At 38.3% G+C, this 22236-nt stretch overlaps 1 protein-coding gene across 1 annotated transcript in view; it reads left to right on the forward strand.

Annotated features, from left to right (window-relative positions):
• rab28 (RAB28, member RAS oncogene family) overlaps positions 1 to 19855 on the forward strand; it is a 33140-nt gene extending 13285 nt beyond the window's left edge. The window contains exons 6-8 of the mRNA XM_044126645.1: positions 13498 to 13601; positions 13685 to 13762; positions 18519 to 19855. Of these exons, the coding sequence (XP_043982580.1) occupies positions 13498 to 13601; positions 13685 to 13762; positions 18519 to 18611 (275 nt within the window). The 3' untranslated portion in view covers positions 18612 to 19855. The remainder of the gene's footprint in view (positions 1 to 13497; positions 13602 to 13684; positions 13763 to 18518) is intronic.
• Positions 19856 to 22236: the final 2381 nt, after the last annotated feature.

Here is a 22236-nt window from a genome sequence, read left to right on the forward strand (position 1 = left end):
AGCATCCAGATAACTGATTGGTGTGATAAGAGAGTTTTAGAGCAATGGGAATGCTGGTGTTTGTGAACTCATGGGAGTGACTGACTATGATTTAATATCCCTCAGCCAACAGACACAGGTTACCTCTTATCAGCAATTCTTTCCCTCCTAGTCGGTATTCGTCTGCTCAACCCCGACACCCCCCACCCTTCCTATCTCGTCCCACGTAGTCGCTTAAGGTGAGGAACTCGATGTTAACCAGATGATTCTTCTCCTATCGGTCTGCACGCCTTCTCCTCCATCTCCAAAATAAAGACCAATAATGAAGACTCGTTTTAAACATCCTCTTGACAAATGTGGAGTCATGGCTGCCACTGTGTTATTGTAAAGTAAGGCATTTGTGTGTGTGCATGTAATGGCAACTGTCCACTTTCCCGAGCAATGATGAACAGTCAACAGAGCGGTGCCTGCACACTGAAAGCTCCCTAATGTTACTCAACAGGGACCATAGGTCATGCTTTAATTCAGCTGTCTGGAGCAGATTCTCTTGTCTTCACATCCGCTGCAACTTCGGATACCCTGGCTTAAGCTCTGGGCGCCTCTGTATTTAGGCTAGATTTTAGATGTGTAGGTTAAGTGTGCATACTGTAATATTTAGGTAGTCCCATCACTTTGTCAGGCTCTGCAGCTTCCCACCTACATTTACGCTCTCACCCTAATGGCTTCGGTCCTGCTCATGCTCCATGTTTTTTTTTTTCCCTAAAGGCTGAAAAAAGAAAAACAAAACCACACGCAGATTGCACCTTCAGGAATAATCAGTTATTTTACAAGACTGCATGAATCTTTGAACCCTACCAAAGACCGTCATTTTTCAGGGATCTTGAAGTTTGACACAGTGTTTTGTGATGTGTGTGATGACTCAAAATTTATTTATTTTTTTACAAACCACAGACTTGAGTAATTTTACAGGGATTTTAGGATAGACCGACAGTAGTGCATAACTGTAAAGTGGAAGGAAATGTAGAATTTTCATAGTTGCAAACAAATGTCAAACATGTTTGGAATGCTTTCCCAAAGCCATGTAGGGACACAAGAAACATTTTGAGTAAGATAAAGCTTGTGAGGTCAAGATTTACCAATTTTCTCCTCAGTACATAAAAAACACCAGACATGGCAAACAAAAAGAGCAAAAATGAGAAATACTAATGAAGATGTATTGACAATCTTCTGGACCATACTGTTACTGTTAGAGGCACAAGACAACATAAACTAAAAATACAGCTAAACGTAAACTAAAAACTAAATTAGACTAAAGTTGAAGCTTAAACCATAATCTCTCCCAGAATGTGCAGATTCCACAGTGAAACATGGTGGTGGTACCATCATTGTGTGGGAATGTGTTTCATTAACAAGGATTAACATGTGTTTCTTTTGCTTGTCAGAGTTGGCATAAAATAAATGGCGGTAAATGTAAATTAATCTCAGAGCCTGTAAAACACTAAAACGTGGGAGATGAGGAGTATGTGAGACCCTGCCCATCTGTCTACATATTGCATTACCATGTAAAATTCAAGTTTATAACACCTTGAATGTATTAAACAACAATTTCTGCACTTTGAACAGTCCTTTACATTATGAATACTGTGCACAGGATGATTTCTTCCTGATCTATTGTGTAACCTAAGCACAGTCAGGCCTGTGAACTGAAGTTGTTTAACTCATGGGCAAACATTTTTAGCCTTTACATGTGCAAACCGTACAGTTTAAAAACATTTTTAGCCTTTACATGTGCAAACTGTACAGTTTAAAAGACTTGTAAACTGTGAAAGTCTAATTGTGGACTCAAGAATTAAAATCAGTAAGGCACCGGCAATGAGGTTATTTCATTTTGACTTCATGTATTTAAATCACAATGTATGGTCTCCAATTTCTTTTTTCGCTTCTGCATCTGAGTTTTTATTCTCCAAGAATTGTAGCTTTGCTCTGCCTCCAACTTCTATCCTTGGCAGACATTAACAGTAAGTTGGGCAAATGAATGCGCCACATTCTTTTTCAAGCAAAGTTTAGATTTCAGATGGTTCCCATGATGTTGCAGAGAGAGAGAGAGAGGGGCAACATGTTTGTGACTGCTGAAATAGACGTACAGCCATAACAAGGAGTTCAGCAAAACACTTTAGATTTATGTCTCTGTGAGGGCTCCTATCTGGGGAGATTGTGGTGTTTAACCACTTGGGCTGTTTTTATAGGCTTTCCAATGAGTTAAACTTAAGGAAAATATTGATTGTAGATGGTATCCTCTTAGTGAGACTTAATGAACAAGTCAAAATGCATAGTTTTGTGTATTTGAGGGTTTTCTGGAGTTTTTATGGGGTAATTTAAGAGGTATTACACCATGGTGTTTTATTACTGGCATTACCTCTGTTAGTTGATAACAAATACATTTCCAGAATAACTGTGACTGCAATCTGGTTTTTGTAAATCATTTAGGGTAACTAAATTATTAGTGTCATTCTTGCCTTTAAATGCTGGCTTAAGTCTTTTGTTAAATAATGGCACCACTTGTAACAATTCAGACTGAAACAGATTTCTGAGAGAACATGTGTGTGCACACCATTATTTATGCACATGCATCAAAACGTACACATACGCTTTGATTAAAAAAAAACACATTTGTGAAGTTTCTGAGAACACGTTAGTAATGGAAGAGTGCTCAATTTATTCAAACATACTACAAATGTGCTTACAGTGCTGCTTCATGCAACTCCGTACGTTACACAAGAACTTTATAGTAAAGTAGGCATAGACCACTGTAATGTTCGTAAGAAACGATAACCCTAAGTATTTTTATTTAGGGTTATCATTTCTTGCGATAACCCTAAGTTTGCTTAACAGACATGGTTTTGATAACTTGCTGTAGTTTTTAAACAGTGTTACCTTAATCAGAGTGATGGACCATACTTCTGTATATTCACCTGAAACTGTCTTGTAGCCTTATTTCAGCCTACTGACTGGCAATGCACACCAACAGGTGGGGGAAAGTCTTCCTATCTCACACAAAGTCAGGGGGAAAAACGAAACATCAGTCTCTCTGGAATCTGATTGAATGAGCTTATAATTGTAGGAATTATATTGGGAAATTTTGATCAACTTTGAGTCTGTATTTTCTCAAATCTAAGTGTACTTTTCAGAAACTGAATTAATATATGCAGGGGAACTGTGGTGTAGTTTTTAGTTATTGATTTTTATTTATTTATTTATTTATTTATTTTTTTTTACAAAAGTTCCAAAAAGTAGAATTCTGTCACTTTTTATGTCAAATGCATTCTGCTTGTTTTTGACTGCCTCTTCAGTCAGATTATGACTATATAAACACATGGAAAATGTAGTTATCATTGGAACTCTAAATATAAACATGTATTTATATTTAGCATATTTCTTTTACTTATGTAGCATACATTTATTTAAAAGGTTGAGTATTACTTCGAAGTGGTTTACGTGACTGTTCAAACTTAGTTTACATATTTCTTTTTGGACATTAAGCCTGTGCCGTTTGTCAGCCCAATTTGTTTTCATTAAGTGGCGATCGCAGGACCCCTCACTCACTTCCCACCCATCACCATTCCCACTGCCATGCTCTCTTTCCCTCAGGAACTCTGGAGCATCTATCACAGGCTTGCACAGAACCTTATTTGGGTGACTTAAATGGGTTCAGTTCTCTTAACCCCTCCTCATCACTCATGTTTTTTTTGCTCTGTGGTTCCATCACTGTTCACTGGCGATTCACTCAGGCCTGCCATGGGAAATGTTATCTAAGAGATAAGGACTCAACGCTGAGAGAATATACACCCTTAAAGATGGCTTACCTTGTTTTTTCTTTTGCTCTTGTAGTTTCTTTACTTCCTCAAGTGTCTATCTGTCAACATCTCTAAGAACATACTTGCGCAATTATTTTCATCCTTGTGCAAACAGACTCTTTCAATTACGTGCTTATACCCACTCTTTATGCTTATCTCTCACAGGGGTGGACTAACACCTCAGCTGTTGCTGCCTCTGTTTACAATAATGTCTTTTCATTGCTCTGTCTCTCTGTTGTTAAACAACATGCATATGTTTGTTTTCTGCATGCTAAGGCAGATCTCACTGCATACCGTTACCTGTTGCACTTCTCTCGCCCCAGGTTTCCGTTCAGCTGTGTGAAAGTTCAAATAAAACATGGATATCCTCTAACTCCACATTTCTCACCAAGCATGTCTTTGCCCAACAACATTGTTGGTCTTGAGTTGTTTGCCCTCTTGGCTTGGTCTTTAGTGGAGTTGAAGCCCACCCTTCTCCCTACCCTGTCACCTCTTTGCCCCTGTAAAGCTGCCACAGTTCCTGTCTGTTCAGTGTAGGCCTGCACATTTCTTAATAGAGAGATGCTCAGAAGTCCAGGAGCGCAGAGGAGCTCAATGCACTTCTGTTTTTGGTTTAGCTCAAAAATGTTTTTTCTGGCTCAACCCACTCGTACTTAGGTCCTCTTACAACAAACTAAAAGGCCCTAATTGCCCCCAGGGGAAAGGTTTAGCCACAATAGACATGTGGTGGGACAAAAGCCCAGTACTCATACCCAACAACCCCCCCACCCCAGATAGGAGGGATGAACACGTCAGCAGTGTCTGTTTTGCTCTGTGGGCAGCAAGACCACAGGTTCAACGCTGTAAAACATTATATATACAGCATATAGACCCAGTAAGGCGTAGTGTATGGTTGGGTAGAGACCTGGAATGTTTACAGTTTACAGCAAATCCAATCTTTCCTGTTTCTCTCCACATTTTATTTAAGGTAAAGGGTCATACTGAATGTGTGTATCAAATTTTCTTGCTAACCGCACTGACTGTAAGCTGCTGTCTGTCTGCAAATCTGGAAAAGATGGAAAATGGGGATTCGGATTACAAGATGGAGAGAGATGAATAAAGAATTAAAGCTCCATTATGCTGTGGGTTATAAATCAGTGTAAAATCACTACTGCAGAGACTTGTACTCACCGATAATTAAGACATTTTTTTCTATTTTTGGGGCTATGAGGGATTGACAGTGTATTGGTAGTTTTTCTCATTTATAGCTCTGCTCTGTTTGTCCATGCAGAATAATGTAAGTGCTGGGATTTAATTGTAAAAATTTTTGACCCTGCATTCGTCTCTCTTGATTCTTACGCCTGTTGAAACATGGAAAGTCCTCATTCATTGTAGCCAACCATAAAGCAAATATTGTTGCACATGCAGTAGATGATCAGTCTTCGAATAGCTTCTTGTGTGGTAAGTCATGGGCCATTTGAGTTGCACAGCACAGCTTAGCCACCTGACCGAAGTGCAGCCTGGAACCCTCATCACACTCAGCCTATACTTTATTTCTTCACTGCTTCACAACATTGATATGGAGGAATTCCTGGAAGGGCCCATGCTGACACAGGACTGGGCAAATAACTGATTGATGTGAATCCACAGACATATATTACGGTATATATGTATGCGAAAAAGCAACACAGGTCTTCCACAGTTTTTTGCTATATTTGCTAGTTTTTCATAATGTGAAATATGACATCATATCTTTGAAACTAGATTCTGCTTCACATTTTAACTTGGAGGCTGTTTCTTCAGGCAGATGTGATCAGAAAGCTTTCCACATTAGGGTTCACTGCTGAGGCATCTGTGGCCAGTCTAACGCATCAATGTCCATGTGGAGACTTCATAATCACAGATAGACGTATGGAAATGAGATGCATATAATTTTGAAAACCTTCCCATGCCCTGTATAATTATTATAGTTATGGTGCCGGCTCACAGAAGCAACCATTACTGCTCTCCCATAAAAGTCCACTTAGTTTAACAGCAACAGGAGAGAGCAGAGGACATGGCCAGTGAAACCCCCGGCTGCATCTTGTGCGGTCGGCTCAGAACTGGGCTTTTTGTTCACTTTTCATGAGTCCTTAGAGCCCGTAAACCCAGCCTGCGAGGCCCTTGGCCCCATGTTTTACTATACCAGTGACAGCCCGGCGCTCCAGCTCACTCTCTGCCTGCAAAGCTACCGCTGGACACTTTGTTATACATTCCCTCACCGGGGAGGAAGACCGCATTGTTTTAATAGCCGCCGTGGAGTATCTGATTATGCTTTAAAGTGTGAATTCATGTGCGCGTGTTTGCACGTGTGTTTGTGTCCACACATCATTTGGCGAGCAGCGATCGAATGACGAGATGATCTGTGATCAATGAGCTGTCGACAGAACACTTCTGACCTAGAGAAAAGCAAGTCCCGCGACGGTGCTGGCCCGTTTCAGGCCACCGGGGCAGGGGTACCGCTACACAAAGAGTGCTCTGTCTCTGTCAGGAACCCCCGGAGGACTCCTGCACGGGCCTCGCTCTCCTCGACAACACCCAGCCTAACTAACAGCACTTCATCTGTCTGTCCTCATTCAGAAAAGCCAAGATAATATTATCAACTTACCTTCACACTTAAACATACTGATTATTATTTCTAATAATTCTGCTGCGAGTTTAGATGAAGTTAGACAATGTCTGAAGTCAGTGAAAAATTGTTACCACATTGGGCAGGGACATTTCTGCTCTAATTTTACTTTCCTCTTCTATAACTGGCTGTCCGGGCTATACTACAGTAAGTTTCAGAATCTTTTGCAGTAAATTAAATGTTCCAGCTTTTTAAAAACAAACTGCAAACTTCAGACAATACCTACACTGTTGCATTCTAATGAAATAGACTCTTATTTGATTTCTGAAAAGGTCCTTAGTCTAAAGAAATCAGTGAAACTTCTCATCATTTCACTTCATTTCTCAAATGAGAAAATAAGCACCAGTGTGTAATTTTTAGAAGGGGGAAAAGGTAGCCATTTTTTTGCATTATGTTGCATGTATTATATGTTCAGCACAATTCTGCTCTGGGTATAAAAACCACAGTTTTAAGAGCTCTCTTTGAGTCATGTTGGACTCAGTCATTTAAATGCTTCACATAAAAACCAGCAGTTATTTTGTTTTATTAGCCGCATGTGCTGTGAAAGTTAAATCAGCGTCTAATTCAATCACACATCACATCAGGTTGATTTATTATACTTTTACTGACTTTTTAAACTGTTAAGCATTTTCCTGTATCATCTACCAGAAAGTTTATTGACTGAATAAGATGCCGCTTACAATTAATCTTACATGAGGAAAAATGACTCTTGCTTCTTTTAGACCCCTGCAGTTATATACAAGTGTGGATTACTTAACATCCTAAGTGACCATGTACTCATTGTTATGTTTTGTGGCTCTTTAAAATGTATTGAAGTATGTGGTGAAATTTAAGAAACTTATGTGACTGAATGTGTAATTGCATAGTTAGTTACTTTATGTTCCACTAATGGCTCTTAAAATGCAAACATAGAACCTCTTTAGTGTGCTGTATGACCACAATCCCTTGATTTTAGGTGTTTTGCCTCATGTTTTACCTTGAGTGAATGATTTTAGATTCTCAGAGTATGATTAAAAAATAATTTGCAACATACTTTTAGTGTTGCAAAGGGGTGGAGAATTTCTTCTGGAATTTCTGGATTAATTATTCATTTAAGGTTACTTATTATGGGTAACCTTGAATGCTATTTTCACAATGGATGAACCGAGAAGCACATTTTCAACATACTTCTTCAATTCCACAGCTGTAGCAACTGAAAATGTTTCCCTCTTCTGCCATTACACTCCAAAAATGACCTCTGGCTGTAGTGCTATCTATATGTTTTGGAAAGTTGATTTCTTGTAGCAAAGTTTTGTTTTCAACTCTAAAAGTCAGTTTGGCAATAATTTATATTTAGGGCATATTGTGCATTCAATTGCATATCTTGTACTTTTAGTTGTTTGTATTTATGTTTTACTGTACAGTGTTTGTAGGTTTTTCATAGTATGCTTGTTTTCTGTCTGTTCATGCAACAAGCAAACTTGCAGATCGTCTAGTCTAAATGAAACAATTTTCTTCCCTAAAAATATCCAAGGGAAATTTATTGTGGTTTAGTTTTGAAAAGCATAATTTGCAATTTATTAGACGTGACAGGAATTGGAAAAGATGAAAATGGCATAACACACCATAACATACAAAATAGGATCAAGTGGCAACTCCAGCATGAGAAAAAAAAGTTAATAAATAAAATGGTCCCCATATTTTTTTCTATTTATATAAAAAGCCTTAATATTCAACATGTTGTAAATGTCAAATATAATAACTAGGTCCTTATGATTTTCTTTTAAAACCCTTTGAAACGTATTGCAGTTCAATAAAGGTGATAGTTAAATAATTCCGGTAATACCAGTTGATTTTAGTTATATCTATTAACAGTATAAATAAACAGTAGCCTGAATAAAGCACATTAATACAGGTAAGCACAGCATTGATCAAACCAACCTTGGTCCATATTTTTGCATTAAGGTTTCTTGATCAAAGAAAACCCATTTATTACAAAACATGCAGTTTGTAGCCTGGCTGATTTAGTATAAAAACACTTTTCTCTTCCTTAAAGCAACTTTAGGTCTAACACTGTTCTTTGTGACAATAGATATATTCAGACAGGGAGATTTGTTGTTGTTTTTTATGGTAAGGAGCAAGTGTCTCAATCTTGTTTTTACCAGCTAAATGATACTGAGCAGTAAGTAACAAGTGAGGCAGGTCAGTGCTGTGTTACTCTATGCCCCAAACAGCTGAAGAATACTTCAGTGTCTCTGGCACTTTCCTAGACATTTCATAAAAGGAACTTTGAACTGCACAAATGGTACATGATAGAAAGTTTCAGCCTTTTAAGAACTAGAATTGTTGAGACCTTGATATACCTTGATACTGGTTACCATCCCATTCGTAGTTCCAAGCATCACTTAGGAGTATATTCTATCATTAAAATCTGTCTTTTGAAAAAAATTATACCATGTAGTGAAATGCATATTAAGTTTAGAAAAATGTTCAAACAATATTCTTCACATATTTGGAACATCTAATAATGCTATACAAGAACTATACAGCTCTTTTAAACTTTAACAACCACGTAATGGTTAATGCTACCCTTAAGGTTCACTGTGCCTTATTAAACTGCAGACCTGGAGATTTGTTAAGAGATGTTTTTAGAGTCAATGGTCCATGAAGATTTAAGTGAAGAATTGGACTGCAACATTGTAAGTCATGCCATTAAGCTCTGTATTAAAGTTGATTATCCTTGCCTATAGATTCATGGTTGATATTTTTGGGAAACTGAGGCAACAGGGTTTTAAAGGCATAGTGTGAGGTAATGTTGGAAGTGATAGGGTCTCCCCTGGGGTTGATTAAGCTCAACCTTGTAACTTTCTCTTAATGGGATATGACCCTGCAGAGCCTCGAGACTGACTGCACACTCACAACTAGCCATTACTAACACACACAAACACATAGGGGCACACACACTTCATACATTCCACCTTAAGTCCTCATAACTCCCTAACGCACCAACTGCTGTTTGGTTTAAAACTGGGCTGTCGGCAATTAACTGTGTTATTTCAAGCTTATTCTCTAGCTGTTGCTCACTGAATAAACTGTTCCAATTGCTCCCCAGCAGCCAACTGAGCAGACCAGTGAGTAGGTGTTTCTGTTATCACAGAGTGGTTTTGAATAACACACCAATGATTTCACAATTTAGTCCAATTCAGTCTATGATTTCAGCTTGGTTAGCCAATGTTAACCTATTATTTTATAGTTTTACCAAAGCTGGATCTGTCAATGTTTTTTGATTTAAAAATGCAGTATGCCAAACTTGGTACCAAACTTTCATGCTAATTTATCTGATCAGCTGGAGATAGCTCTAAGCCAGATAAGTATCAGAGTAACTCAGACCTTATGAAGGCCTAGATTAAAAATGCTAAATAAAACTTTGATGGGCTGCTGATAACAGTAGTTTTTGCATCTTAACAATAAAATGCTAGGTTTACATAACTGTCCCAAAAACCTTTTTCATTTTATGTCACTGGGCCTTTATTTCAATAATTGTAATTCGGGATGTTCTCTACAAACAGCCACTTAATTTATCGGTTTCAATAAATTAATAGAGTATGGAGTTTTGCAATATTGATGACTGGATTGAAATATTTCTTCCAACACAGCATAGTGGGTAATAGTTTGGTCAAGAATTATCATCAGCTGTATCAGACTGAATAGTGATATTGCACTGATACATTTTTAGGCTTTATGTCCTTGACACATTGTTTCAAAGAGAGAGCCTGTAGCATTAGCCCCACAGCTCTGATATGTATACCATGTGTACCATTCACATATGCTTCCAGTACATCTGTAATTTGCATATTAATCTCACGCAATTCAATGCTATCACTCTTTTTGACCTAATGAAGACTGACTCACCTCTGCATGATGGCTGCTTGACAATAAAAGTAAAGCTGATGTCATGGACACTGGATGTCTGGATTTGTTATTTACTGTCTTTCATCTACTTATAGTTGTGCATGCCCAACATAATTCATGCCCTTGGCAGACTTAAGTTTAAAGTAATCTTTTAATTCGACCAACATATTTCTTGTGATTTGAAGTAATATTCATATTTAGAAGTGTCAAAGACAGTAGACCTTCCAACCTCAATTAAAATTAAATATAAGACACGGTAATGCATTCTGGACCTTGTTTTATTATCTTTTGACATAGGCGTATCTCATTTCCTATCAGAAACAAGCTTCTTTGTTGAATAAAAATAATTTTCCATAATAATTTTTAGATCAACTTTCATAAACTTTGTTATTTATATATGAGTTTTAGTAAAAATATGGCTACAAATATGATCCTCTTGTCTCTCTTTCATTCTCAAAATGAATGAGACAAGAGATTGCTTTGTCTCTACACAATAAAATTATTTTGATCAGTAATAATCATGTTATGAAAAAACTTCATTTTCTAATATTCAACAGACATAAAAACCTGTGTCTGTCGGGATTCAGGATGATCAGCTCTGCCAGTGAGTGGATTCTTTCCATGAAGGAGCTCAGCTGAGATCAACATTAGACTAACTGGTGGAGGAGATATTTTTCTCTCATTTGGTCTTACCCTCATTTAATAGGTCACTGCTATAATAAACTAATTACTTACGGTAAAAGCCTAATTCATCCAGCAGATATTAATCTCTAACCGTTGTCTGGTCATTCAGCCCAACCACAGAAAGACCATTTAAATAAACATTGATGGTGACCAGAGAGAGGGAGGGCAATCGCTCATGACGAGTGATGATCCTCTCTACTATCTCTATTTGCTTGGAGGCCTAAACAGTTTATTTCGTGTTTGCAGTCACTTCCTAGAGGCTGTTAAGCTGATGTACAGTTTGACAGAAACGGAGGGAAACCAGATCATTGGAGGAAGATTGTTTTGACCTGATAAGTACAGAAGGGTACATTAGGGAGAAAAATGGAGTAAAACACTAAAACTCCAGGATTAGCCTTGTATTCAGTTTACACAGACCACAGTGTAGAAAACATTTTATGTACAAAAGTAGACATTATTCTCTGACTAATTGGAGCTACATAAGTCTTTATTGCCTATGATCCTTACCATTTACAGAATTGATGGTAGTCTAGTTGTCCATCAAGATAAACAGTATTTTGACAAATAAATCTCACCATGTACAAAATTAATAATTAGACTTTTCACAAATGTTTGAAGAAATTTAACTAACATCTACCTTTCTGCAATAACTCACTCCTGAACAGTAGCTTTATTCTCATTCTAGAGTTACATATTTAACTTTCTACTATTCTACATAATATAATCTATTAAGCTACTTTTTCTTTTAAAGTTGTACATTTTTATGCAGAACAAAACTTTTGGTATAAAGCTATTGGTATCTCATAAAAAGGCTAATACTTATAAAACTGTAAGCTCTCTGCCTGTGACACTTCACACAAGACAATGTCAAATTTAATTTCAAATGTTCTCTTAATTATTCTTTTACAGAATCATCTCCTGTCTTTTCTTCACTTTTGCCATAGCATGTGAGTGTAAAATATAAAGTCTTGTCTTGATTTTTTTTAATAAAAACAGATGAAGTACTAGTTTCAGGATTTTTCTGCAGCTTAGATCTTTCCATTGATGCACACTTTTGTGGGTTGAATTTACAAACACAACTCCATTTACCAAACAATGATGGGTCTTTCCCAGCTCACAGACTATAGTGTTAGTGGTGGTTAATCTGACTGCGACAAATGATGAATAACTTTTCCCAAGTGCACAGGATCCAATGGATTACCACCGTTTACTTCTTGCTATATGCTGGGTATCTCCTCTAGCAATGACTAGAATTGATAACCTGCTGTGAGAGGCAACAATGTTTATGCACAACTAAACAGTCACATTGAGTAGTTATCAGAAAGGCTTCATGGGTAAAATTGTTCTCCATAGATTATTTGACTTTGACTAAGACATTATTATAAAATTATTGCAGTTTACATTTCTTGCCGTGCATCAACTACCCTTCTCTGATTTTATCTTTATTCCCACCATCTTCTCATACACATATTCACAAAAACTCTGAGGGGCATGAGAACGGGCTAAATCCTTGACAACTTCAATGAAACCTCACACAAAGACTAAAACTCAGAGCCGGGGCGAGAGAAATGCAACACCTTACAGTAGCCTGACCTCCTCCAGGTAACACAGACATGTATGCACCAGATACCGGGCGTGGCCAGCTCCCCGCACAAAGCCAGAAATAAAGAGCGAAGCTATTGCTTTCAGCTTCAGGACCCCCAGGTGACCTTCCTTATCGACCCCTGCATGACCCCCTTAGTGAGGGGAAAAAGAGCAGGAAAGCTCTCGGTGTCATTGCACAGAAGTTAAAGACACAGGAATATCTTGACAATAACTATAAAGGATGCTGTCATTGTGCATTCTCACTGGATCAGTGTGTAGGTAATGGTCTCAGCTCTTGGATCCTTGCGTCCGCCTTAAAAGCCAAGGATGGTCATAAGTCAAACTCTTTTCTCTATCTCCTCTCTCAATATGAGTGTAGCCTCAAGTCTTTAGTCATTCATGTATTGTTCCTTATGTTTTTCTCCACAGATGGGCTGCTTTTTCTTTTTCGGGTCAAAAAGAGGTTCATGGCTTTAGGGTAGAACCGTGCTAAACTTACACCAAGGAATGTCTCTCATCAAGCTTTAACACCAGCTGGGAATGGGGGCTCTGGGCCACAACGTTTTTCATTCCTTTTCTGAAATTTCTGCCATAAATAATTTCAAAGCCTTCTACAGAAGATGACTTCGGTTGAACATAACTATTGGAATGTGTTTTGTTTTGCAGTGACTTTATGTATACCACCTCTGTACACTAGGCAGACGTCTTCCATCTTAACTCGTGTGTAAACAGTTATCCTTTCTGTTTATGTTCTGATATGTTACGGTGAACCCGGTGAGAGTGCTCTATAACCACTATATAAATCCATCCATTCATCTTCTGTAAGATTTCTCACATTAGGGCGTCTTTTCTCTGCAGTCGACCTGGAGCACATGAGGACCATAAAGGCAGACAAACACCAACGCCTGTGCCAGGAGAACGGCCTCATCAGTCAGTTTGTATCGGCCAAGACGGGGGATTCGGTTTGTAAAACCCTCCTTTGAGTCATGCTCAATGTTTTTTAGTAAAGTTTGTATGTTTTATTTTTACTTTTGTCTTTCTCCAGGTTTATCTGTGTTTCCAGCGAGTAGCAGCTGAAATTCTTGGTATAAAGCTAAATAAAGCAGAAATAGAGCAGTCCCAGGTGAGCCATAAGCACATATATTTTTAAAATTCTTATTTACTCCTGAGTAATTCACCAAATCTTTTGCCAAATATTTCTTGTAGGAGGTTCAATAAAATTCACATTTAAGTTGTGCAAGAAATTTGAAAAACATTCATCATTTTCCTTCAACTTACGGGCTATTCACCACTTTGTTTTGGTCCATGAAATCCCTCAAAATACATTAAGATTTGTTGCGATAACATGATGAAATGTAGAAAAGTTAAGTGGGTATCAATACTTTAGCAAGGGGTTGTGCATTCTGTGTTATGCTTGAACTTAAGGGAGGTCACAGAGAGTGTGTTAGGTCATCAAAGGTTACCACACCCTGACTTTTTGTACTTTTTGTTGTGTAAACATGAGTTTGTTACGTCTGCTCCTCTGTGATGGTCTTTCTACCATTGACACGGTCCTTCTGTAAATAGAACCACGCTGACTGCATTAATGCATGAAGTCCGGGGTCAAAGGTAGGCAGTTGTAAGGGTGAGAAGGTTAGGGCGGGTTGTCTGATTTATTTAGCTTATCTCCCACCGTTTTAGGATGAAACGGGGTCTCTGCTTGCCAGTCAGTCCAAGGTGCCCAATGGTGGCAGCTGTAGGATTTACAAGGCCACCTCCCCCAGAAGCATTAATCCTGGGTCTGATATGAACGGCTGGAGCCACACTGGCTGGGCAGTGGTTGATGAGGATGGGGGCTACAGAGAGGTCAGGACCCCCAGAGAAGGGAGAGCATATAGAAGAAGGACTGACCAAATTCCCAAGATCCACTCCCAACACCAACAGGGCTGCTGACTAACAGAAAATGGCTAATAGAGCTGTCCGTCTACTTTCCTCTCCCAGGCCTCCCTTGATAGTTCTGTCACTTAAGAAAAGTGCTTTAATCCAGACTAATCAGGCTGGGTGACTGACTGAATCCACTTTACACCTTGAGGAAAAGGGTTGAGATGATCTGACATGAGCCAAAAAATGGAGCAATTCAAATAAACAACTATAGACTTTAAGTCAAGATTACTTTTATAGTCAAATATTTCTAAAATATGAATGTGCTACAGCAGTTAAAGGTGAGGTTCCCTCCAATTGAATATCTTAATCAAGGTCTTTTTTATTGAAAAAGAAGTTCTTAAAAAATTAGGACAAACAAAGGAAACATATATAGAACATCAAACTGCTTATAAATGAACTCTCTGGGAACCACTTGCTTATCTGCTAGACTTAGAGAAATGTACCAAAAGAAAAAAAGAAGGGGAAAGGCAGATGGGTTGGGGAGTGGGTGAAATTAAGCAGAGTTATATAGAAAATGACATTTAGAAACATATGTGCACACATTATCGTTCATATCATTCATATCAGCTATTGTCCGTCTTTCCTTTTATCAGTAAATGTCAGAAATTGTTGCCAGGCGGTGTAAAAGCTGCATTGCAAAAACGCAAAATCTTACCACGTACAATTTTTTCACAGATTTTTTCACTTATGAAAAAAAATCTTTTGTTCAAAGTGAAAAATCTGCCAGTGGAACAAGTACTTTAAAAAAATCAATTTTAAGGAATTATTGACTTAAAACAACCTCCTTTATCACACTGAAAAGTCACATGTATGTTAGATTTGCCTTATTTCAAGTGTACTAACATTTACACCAGAAAATAGTAATAAAAATATTTTCAGATGTTGTGCTCTTTCAGTGTGGACATGAATCTTTTCTGCATAACTTCAATAACCCATTGTGAACATGAAGGAGGCAAGGAGTCTTTCAGATGCAAATAAACAACAATAGACAACAACACAAATCTCCTGGCTAAGAGAGCAAACAAGGAAAAACTCTTAAAAAAACAGTTCAGAAATATGATTACCAGTTGTTATATTTTCAACACATTTTTAAAATGTAGATCAATTTGAAATTAATTTAATGCATTCAGCTAATGCAATTAACTTATGTTTAGTATAACATTTATCAATGTTATTCCAAGTCACTTTGACACAACCAGGTGGTATCCAGTACTGATTCAAAATCAGTCTAGATCACTGCAGTTTATTCCAACAGGGTCCAGTTGGACAGTGACACTCAGGTTCAAGTACTTAAGATCCCAGGTATATTATACCACACTCAAAGTCAATTCGTCATATAACAGCTATGAAAAGCTGTTTCTATGGAAGCCCAGCTGGTTGGAATGAATTGTTGACCTTGCAGCATTTGGAGTTTTCAGTCAATCACTATTGATAAAAAAACACAAAAAAACACATTGCTAAATACGAAAATCACAATTTTACTAAAGAACTGTTGCAGACTGAGATCTTTGTTTTGTTTGGGAAACACAGGAGGGAAATAAAAGTAATAACCATACATGTTATGGAGCATTAGAAAAGGAATGTGCTTCGTTTCTCTTCCAAGAAAAAAAAAAAAAGAGCATTTTTAAAGAACGCCTGAGTTTAATGTTTGTGTCATGCATCCAGAGATGAGGCTTTGAGCAGGTCATGGCCCTGGTTGTAGCTGTAGGCCCAGCAAAGCCTCATTATCAGCTGTCATGTTTAGAGAGCTGAACATGAGGGTCACAACCCCCCGACGGTATTATATCTGCCTGGCAGCCCTCTCCGTCTTGGTTCTCTGTCTGCCGGATCAGATAGTGAGGCTGCAGATCACTCAGTAACCCCGACACCAGGCTTCGGCGGCTCATTAATCAGACAAGCAGCCGAGAAATTCAGCAGGGTGGACGGATCTCCAGTGGTCATGCAGAAAAAAGGGTTGACTTCTGTAAAACTGCCATAAAATATATACTTATTTCAATAAAAAGAAGTAATGACCCTAATAAGAATAGAGTACTGCAACATGACTTTAGTTTAAAACTCAGCCTGCAGCCGTCCAAAAAAATAAAGTGAATTGAGAAGCAAATAAGTCATATGTAATACCTGTCAGCATCAATAACAATTGAGTTTCTAATGTTTGTTAAAAATGATTGGCTGAATATATTTTAGATCCTGTTTCTAATTTTTTATCCTGGTTAAAGTCAATTTAAATTAGTTTAAATAATCTTAGTTTAATAATTATTTATTTAAAACTAATGTACATTAGTGCGACAGACTGGCGACCTGCCCAGGGCGTACCCTGCCTCTCGCACGAAACTTTCGCTGGAAATAGGCTGACCCGACTAGGGACGAGGGTGCACAGAAAATGGATGGATGGATGTATATTAGTGTCTGAATTTAAATTTTTGTACTGCTTGTATATAGGCATTGCTTCTTGTTGATTTTGTACATTTGGCTTAGATGTGCCCACTGGAGCTATTTTTCATGTTCTGGATTTTATTTTTAATCAATTTCCCATCTGTTGTCTTTACTCAAACTTGGTGTTCATTCTTCTCTTTCTCACTGTTCTCTTTTGCCATTTTTCTGTTTTCTGTTTTTCATCTTTCCTTCTCTGCATTCATCCACTGCTCAGAGGATCGTGAAAGCTGAGCTGGTGGACTACCCACATGATGAAGGCCCAATTAGACAGGACAACGCTCAGCAAAGCAAAATCTGTTTGCTTCAGTAACTTAAAGTATGCCACTTCAGTTACTGAGTAGATCTAAACTCTGCTGTAATGCAGACACTGTAGCTCGGTAGTTGGTAATCTATTCCCTGTAGTTCAGATATGACCTCTAGAAAAATATAATAGAACCTGATTACTCATTAGTTCTCTGTCATTTTGCCACAAGTGATTCAATTATATTTTACTGACCTGCCTTGATGGTAACTTAAATTTTCAGGTACCTCCAGACCTTCGTTTCAACCAGAGTTTTAATTTCTGGCATGCATACTGAGCCTTGTGTTGAAGAAACAGCTCAGCAGTTTGAGATCATGCTTATTCAGAGTCAGACCAACGCCACGTATGTCTGCATGCTGCATATGTTCCCACAGTCAGAAACTGTAGTAAATCACTCTGTACACAACATGTCAGAAACTGTAGTAAATCACTCTGTACACATTTAAAACCCCCCATTAAATGTTTCATTTTACAATCCTTGTTCAAAATTATGGAATTCCTTTGTGTGAAAAATGTGTAGTTGTTTTACTTTGCAGCAAAAAAAAACAACAACAACAAACAAGCAAAAAAACCAAAAAAACAGCAGTTTTATTAACTAGTTGCACATTCTGTAATATGCAGTTCTAAAACAAATACATGCACAGATCTGACTATGCAAATGATGCTGCAGTTCAAGGATGGCACTTGAAGATGTTACTGAGATGTTGAGCCTGCTATACCAAACAAATGTGTAAACATCACCTGGACTGTTCCTACTTATTGGCGAACGGAACCGGCCAGGTGGCAGGCATTACCTTTCCAGTAAATTGAGAGGTGGACAATAAAATTTTAGATGTTTTTTTTTCTTTCTCTTTTTTCTTGATGATAATGCTTTATGCCAGCCCAGATGTTTTAACCAAGTCATGCCGTATAAAAGGCAGATGTTGCAAGTACTAAGAAATTGTGCAGTATGTGCACTTCTGTATTTAAAAATGAAAAAATAATAATAATCTAAGATTTTTCTGGCATTACGCAAAATAGAAATAAGTTTTGTAATCCTAACTGACCCACAACAGGAAACGTTAAGTTTGATTTAATGTCATGCTGAAAAAGAAAGGTTCCCTTTTAAAGTGTGTAAGTTCATGGTTTTAACTTTCCAGTTTTTAGACTCCTTTAGTAATGGTATCTGATGAAATTGTTGCAGCAGATTTTTAACCCTCTGCTTATGTTTCCATTTTTACAGCGTGTTGTGAAGGCAGACATCGTGAACTACAGTCAGGACACCGTAGCCAGGACAGCCAACACCCCTCGCAGTTCCATGTGTGTGCTTCAGTGATCCTCTCAAGCACAAAAGCACGCACATTAAAATGTAAAATCGATCATCTTCAGGCAGTATTAGAACTTCAAGTGAACTGGATGAGAAAGTATTCGGAGTGAGCTTTCTGTGTTCCTGTGTGTCAGTCATGTTGCTGGGATGAAGATCAGACTGCGTGGCTCCGAGGCCTTGGCATGTAGTTCGGATATTTAGCAGGAATTAGTTCTTGGGTGGTTCATCAAAAAAGAAAATGGGACCTCAGTTTTTTAAGTTTATGTGCAGCTATCAATTTCTTCTACACCTTTAAAGCTATTACCTGATTGATACTTTAGGGTGAAGGTGGTAATTTAAAGGAGCAACATAGCAACTGAAAACAATGCTATAGAGACTTTTTTTTTGCTTTAGGTTTTAGTGTGATAGTCTGCATATTTCAGCTTTAACATATTTTCAGTTAGTTTTTTTTTATTGAAAATTTCAAATAAAGGACAGGCAGAGGTAAAATCAATATCTTTCATACTTTTATTAAGATCTTTTCTTCTATATGTGCTGTTTACTTGCAAACCTGAAAGGTAGAGTGAAAATGCTGCTGTTACTGAAATAAAACTCCAATTACTGTTTGCCAATTAGGTGGTTGATTGCTCAGTGTAAACAGTTTGCTGTTATTTCACTTAGAGATATTCCAAGATTTATTCTTAAATATTTTTTTTCTTTTTCTTTTTTATCCAACAATAAGTTACAACCTGCAAAGTAGTTCTATCCAATTTGTTTTAGTTCACTGGATTTTAGTGATTCAGCTCTTCATATAATTTTACATTTCCACTCTCATTTTGTTAGTTGTTGAAACATTGATAATCCTAAAACAAATATCTGAGTATATGAGTCATTTAAGCTTTTTTTAGATTAGTTGTTGGACTTTCAGTTGTTAACTAAATGTCCCTGTTGGAGAATGGTAATGACGCATAAGGTCTTAATTTTGCTGTCTTAAATGCTTGTTCTTTAGCTTGTCTGTCCCTTAAATGTGTTAAATTTTAAATGTTTTCTTTCCCAATCAGCTTCTACATGATGCTATATGTCAGCATGCTGTTGAAACTTGAAACTACATTGTTGATTTCTGTGTATGGGTACAGTAACTCATCTAAGTGGTCAGAGAACATTTAGCAAATGCTGAATATGTAAACAAAATGTCCTTTTTGAATGTAGAGATATATACATTATAAAGCAAGAAAAATTTGTTTCCAAATAAAAAGTTGCAACATGGAAAACAAGATGTGCTTGTGTCCCTCTGTTAATACAAAACCTGTTCCATATGGTGAGTTTTGAAGTTTTCAAAGTTCTCTTTTATTATTAGACAATGAAGTTGCATACACTTGCTTGTATCATTTGTAGTTATGATATCAAATACCACTGCCTAAATATGGATGGTTGTGAAATAATGATGAACATTCTTAAAAAAATTTAACATTTCTGTGGTTTATGTCATTTTGAAACTCTTGTAGTTTTAAAATGACATTTTTAAAACTACTACATTTCCAGGGTTTTTGATAAACTTGCTTTGTTGGGCCCCAGAACTTCACCTTTCCATAATCTGCATCAGTCTTTGCAGAATTTGGCCATTTGTAGCAACCATTAGACTTGTGGCGAGACTAGATTGAAATCGGGAAATTGTAAAGTTCTAAACCCAAATAAAATTGCTCCACAGCGCCACCTTGGGAATTTCACCCAAGGAATATTACTCCCCTTTTTGATAGGACACACAAGTTCACTCATGCATGGATTAAGACATCTGAGACAAGTTTAAAATGTACAAACAGCTTTTTATTAGATTCTTCTTAAAATATTCTTTTTAAAACCAATTCTTTATAATACTAAAGGGAAAAAAAAGAAAAGTAACTACAGTAGCTGAGGTTACCGGCGGAAGGGGCCACTATAAGACGGTATCCATCCAAACACAGCAAACAAAACCCCTGTAAAACACCAGACGCAGTGAGACAACCCAAACTCAGGAATCACGGCACACAAAAAAAGAAGACACCGTCACTACACCAACACCGCCGCCGGACCTCAGCACTGCCAACAAAGAGAGAAAAGAACAATTAATAATGACAACAATCCAAAATATACAACGAAAAGAAAACAATATCAGCCTAAATGTATAAATAGTTAGATCACACCAAAAAGGCTGGAACAAAAATAAAGAAAAACAAATTAAAATGTCCGAATCTGGTGCGACCCTCTGGCCACGCCGCAACAGGAGGTGAATTGAGCGCGCCGGTGCCACACGCCAATGCCGCACGCCAAACACCACTTCAATAAGGGCGTGTAGCCGCCACCACGATCCGAGGTTGATAATGCGCAGAATCCGGGATATCAACAGAGCAGCAATGGTAATATGGGGGAGATCTGTAAAAGTTAATTAGTCACTATTTAACAGAACTGCAACAAATTGGCGCTAACAATGAGCGTTACTTCTTACCTCCCAATCCAGACAAACTCATGTACGCGCGCACACACACACAAACCGACGAGGAGGAGGAGGAGAGCCGCAGAGTAGCGTTTTGCCTATGATCACACCTGGATTTAGATCTTCTGTGAACAAACAGCAATAGTGCAGAGAGAGGGGAGACCTACCACCACAAGATCAGAGCAGCGTGCACCTGATGTTATGCCTTTTTGGCTGTCAGTCCCTGAGACGCAAGTCACAGCCAAGCTTGAGGAAGACATGTGTGTCCGATTGGGCGCAGCGGCTTCTTATATACCACGCCCACTTTGCCCAACCGGAACCCCGCACCTGAAAGCTATTTGTATAGCAATATATATATATTTCTATACCACTACATTCTACCCCCCCTTCTTGCATCGTCGACCCGACGATGGCTGATTCAAAACTAATATTAGTTCCAAGGTCTAAACAACGCTGACACAGTTGACAAAGATGCAGAAGAGCCCCCAGGATGAATGTCTCCTGCTGGCCGTGGGAGATGGTGCACATTAGTATGTTGACCAGCAGTTGGACGTCTGGAGCGACGTAGGGCCACTGGGTCAGCATAGCTGGTAGATGGAACAGCCAAAGATGTAGAGGGTTCAGAAGGTGACCCAAGTTCCTGGGATGGAGTTTGAGGCAGCAACCTACCAGAAGGTAAGGCAGAAGCAACCACTAGGGGTTGCTCTTCACAAACAAACAGATCATAATCAAAGGGGCCACTATCTTCAGACAGTCCCTTTTCTACAGGAGGCAAGTTATGGGGAGAAATGTGATCAGGAGGAACAACACCAACCACAGGTTTTAACATGGTACGGTGCACCTGTCTTACTTTAGTTTGGTCATCCAGAGGCACAATGGTGTAAACAGAGCCGTCCTCGTTTGGTGCCCTCAATACTTTGTACTTCACAGAGCTCCATCGGTCCCTTGTCTTATAAGGCCCCCTAGCAGTAAAGTCACGCAAAAACACAAGTTGCCCTTCTTTTAATGGACGATGTTTCACCTGAGTATCATGAGTCTGCCTTCGGCGATCTGCAGCATGTTTCAGGTGCTCTCTGGCCCCATCAAAGGCTACCTGCAACCGAGCTTGATGTTCTTGAACCCACTCATGGACAGAACCACCAACTGGACTCTCAACTCTACCCAAAAGAAAATCCAGGGGCAATC

Source organism: Gambusia affinis, linkage group LG09 (assembly GCF_019740435.1).
Source record: "Gambusia affinis linkage group LG09, SWU_Gaff_1.0, whole genome shotgun sequence".
Taxonomy (NCBI): Eukaryota; Metazoa; Chordata; class Actinopteri; order Cyprinodontiformes; family Poeciliidae; genus Gambusia; species Gambusia affinis.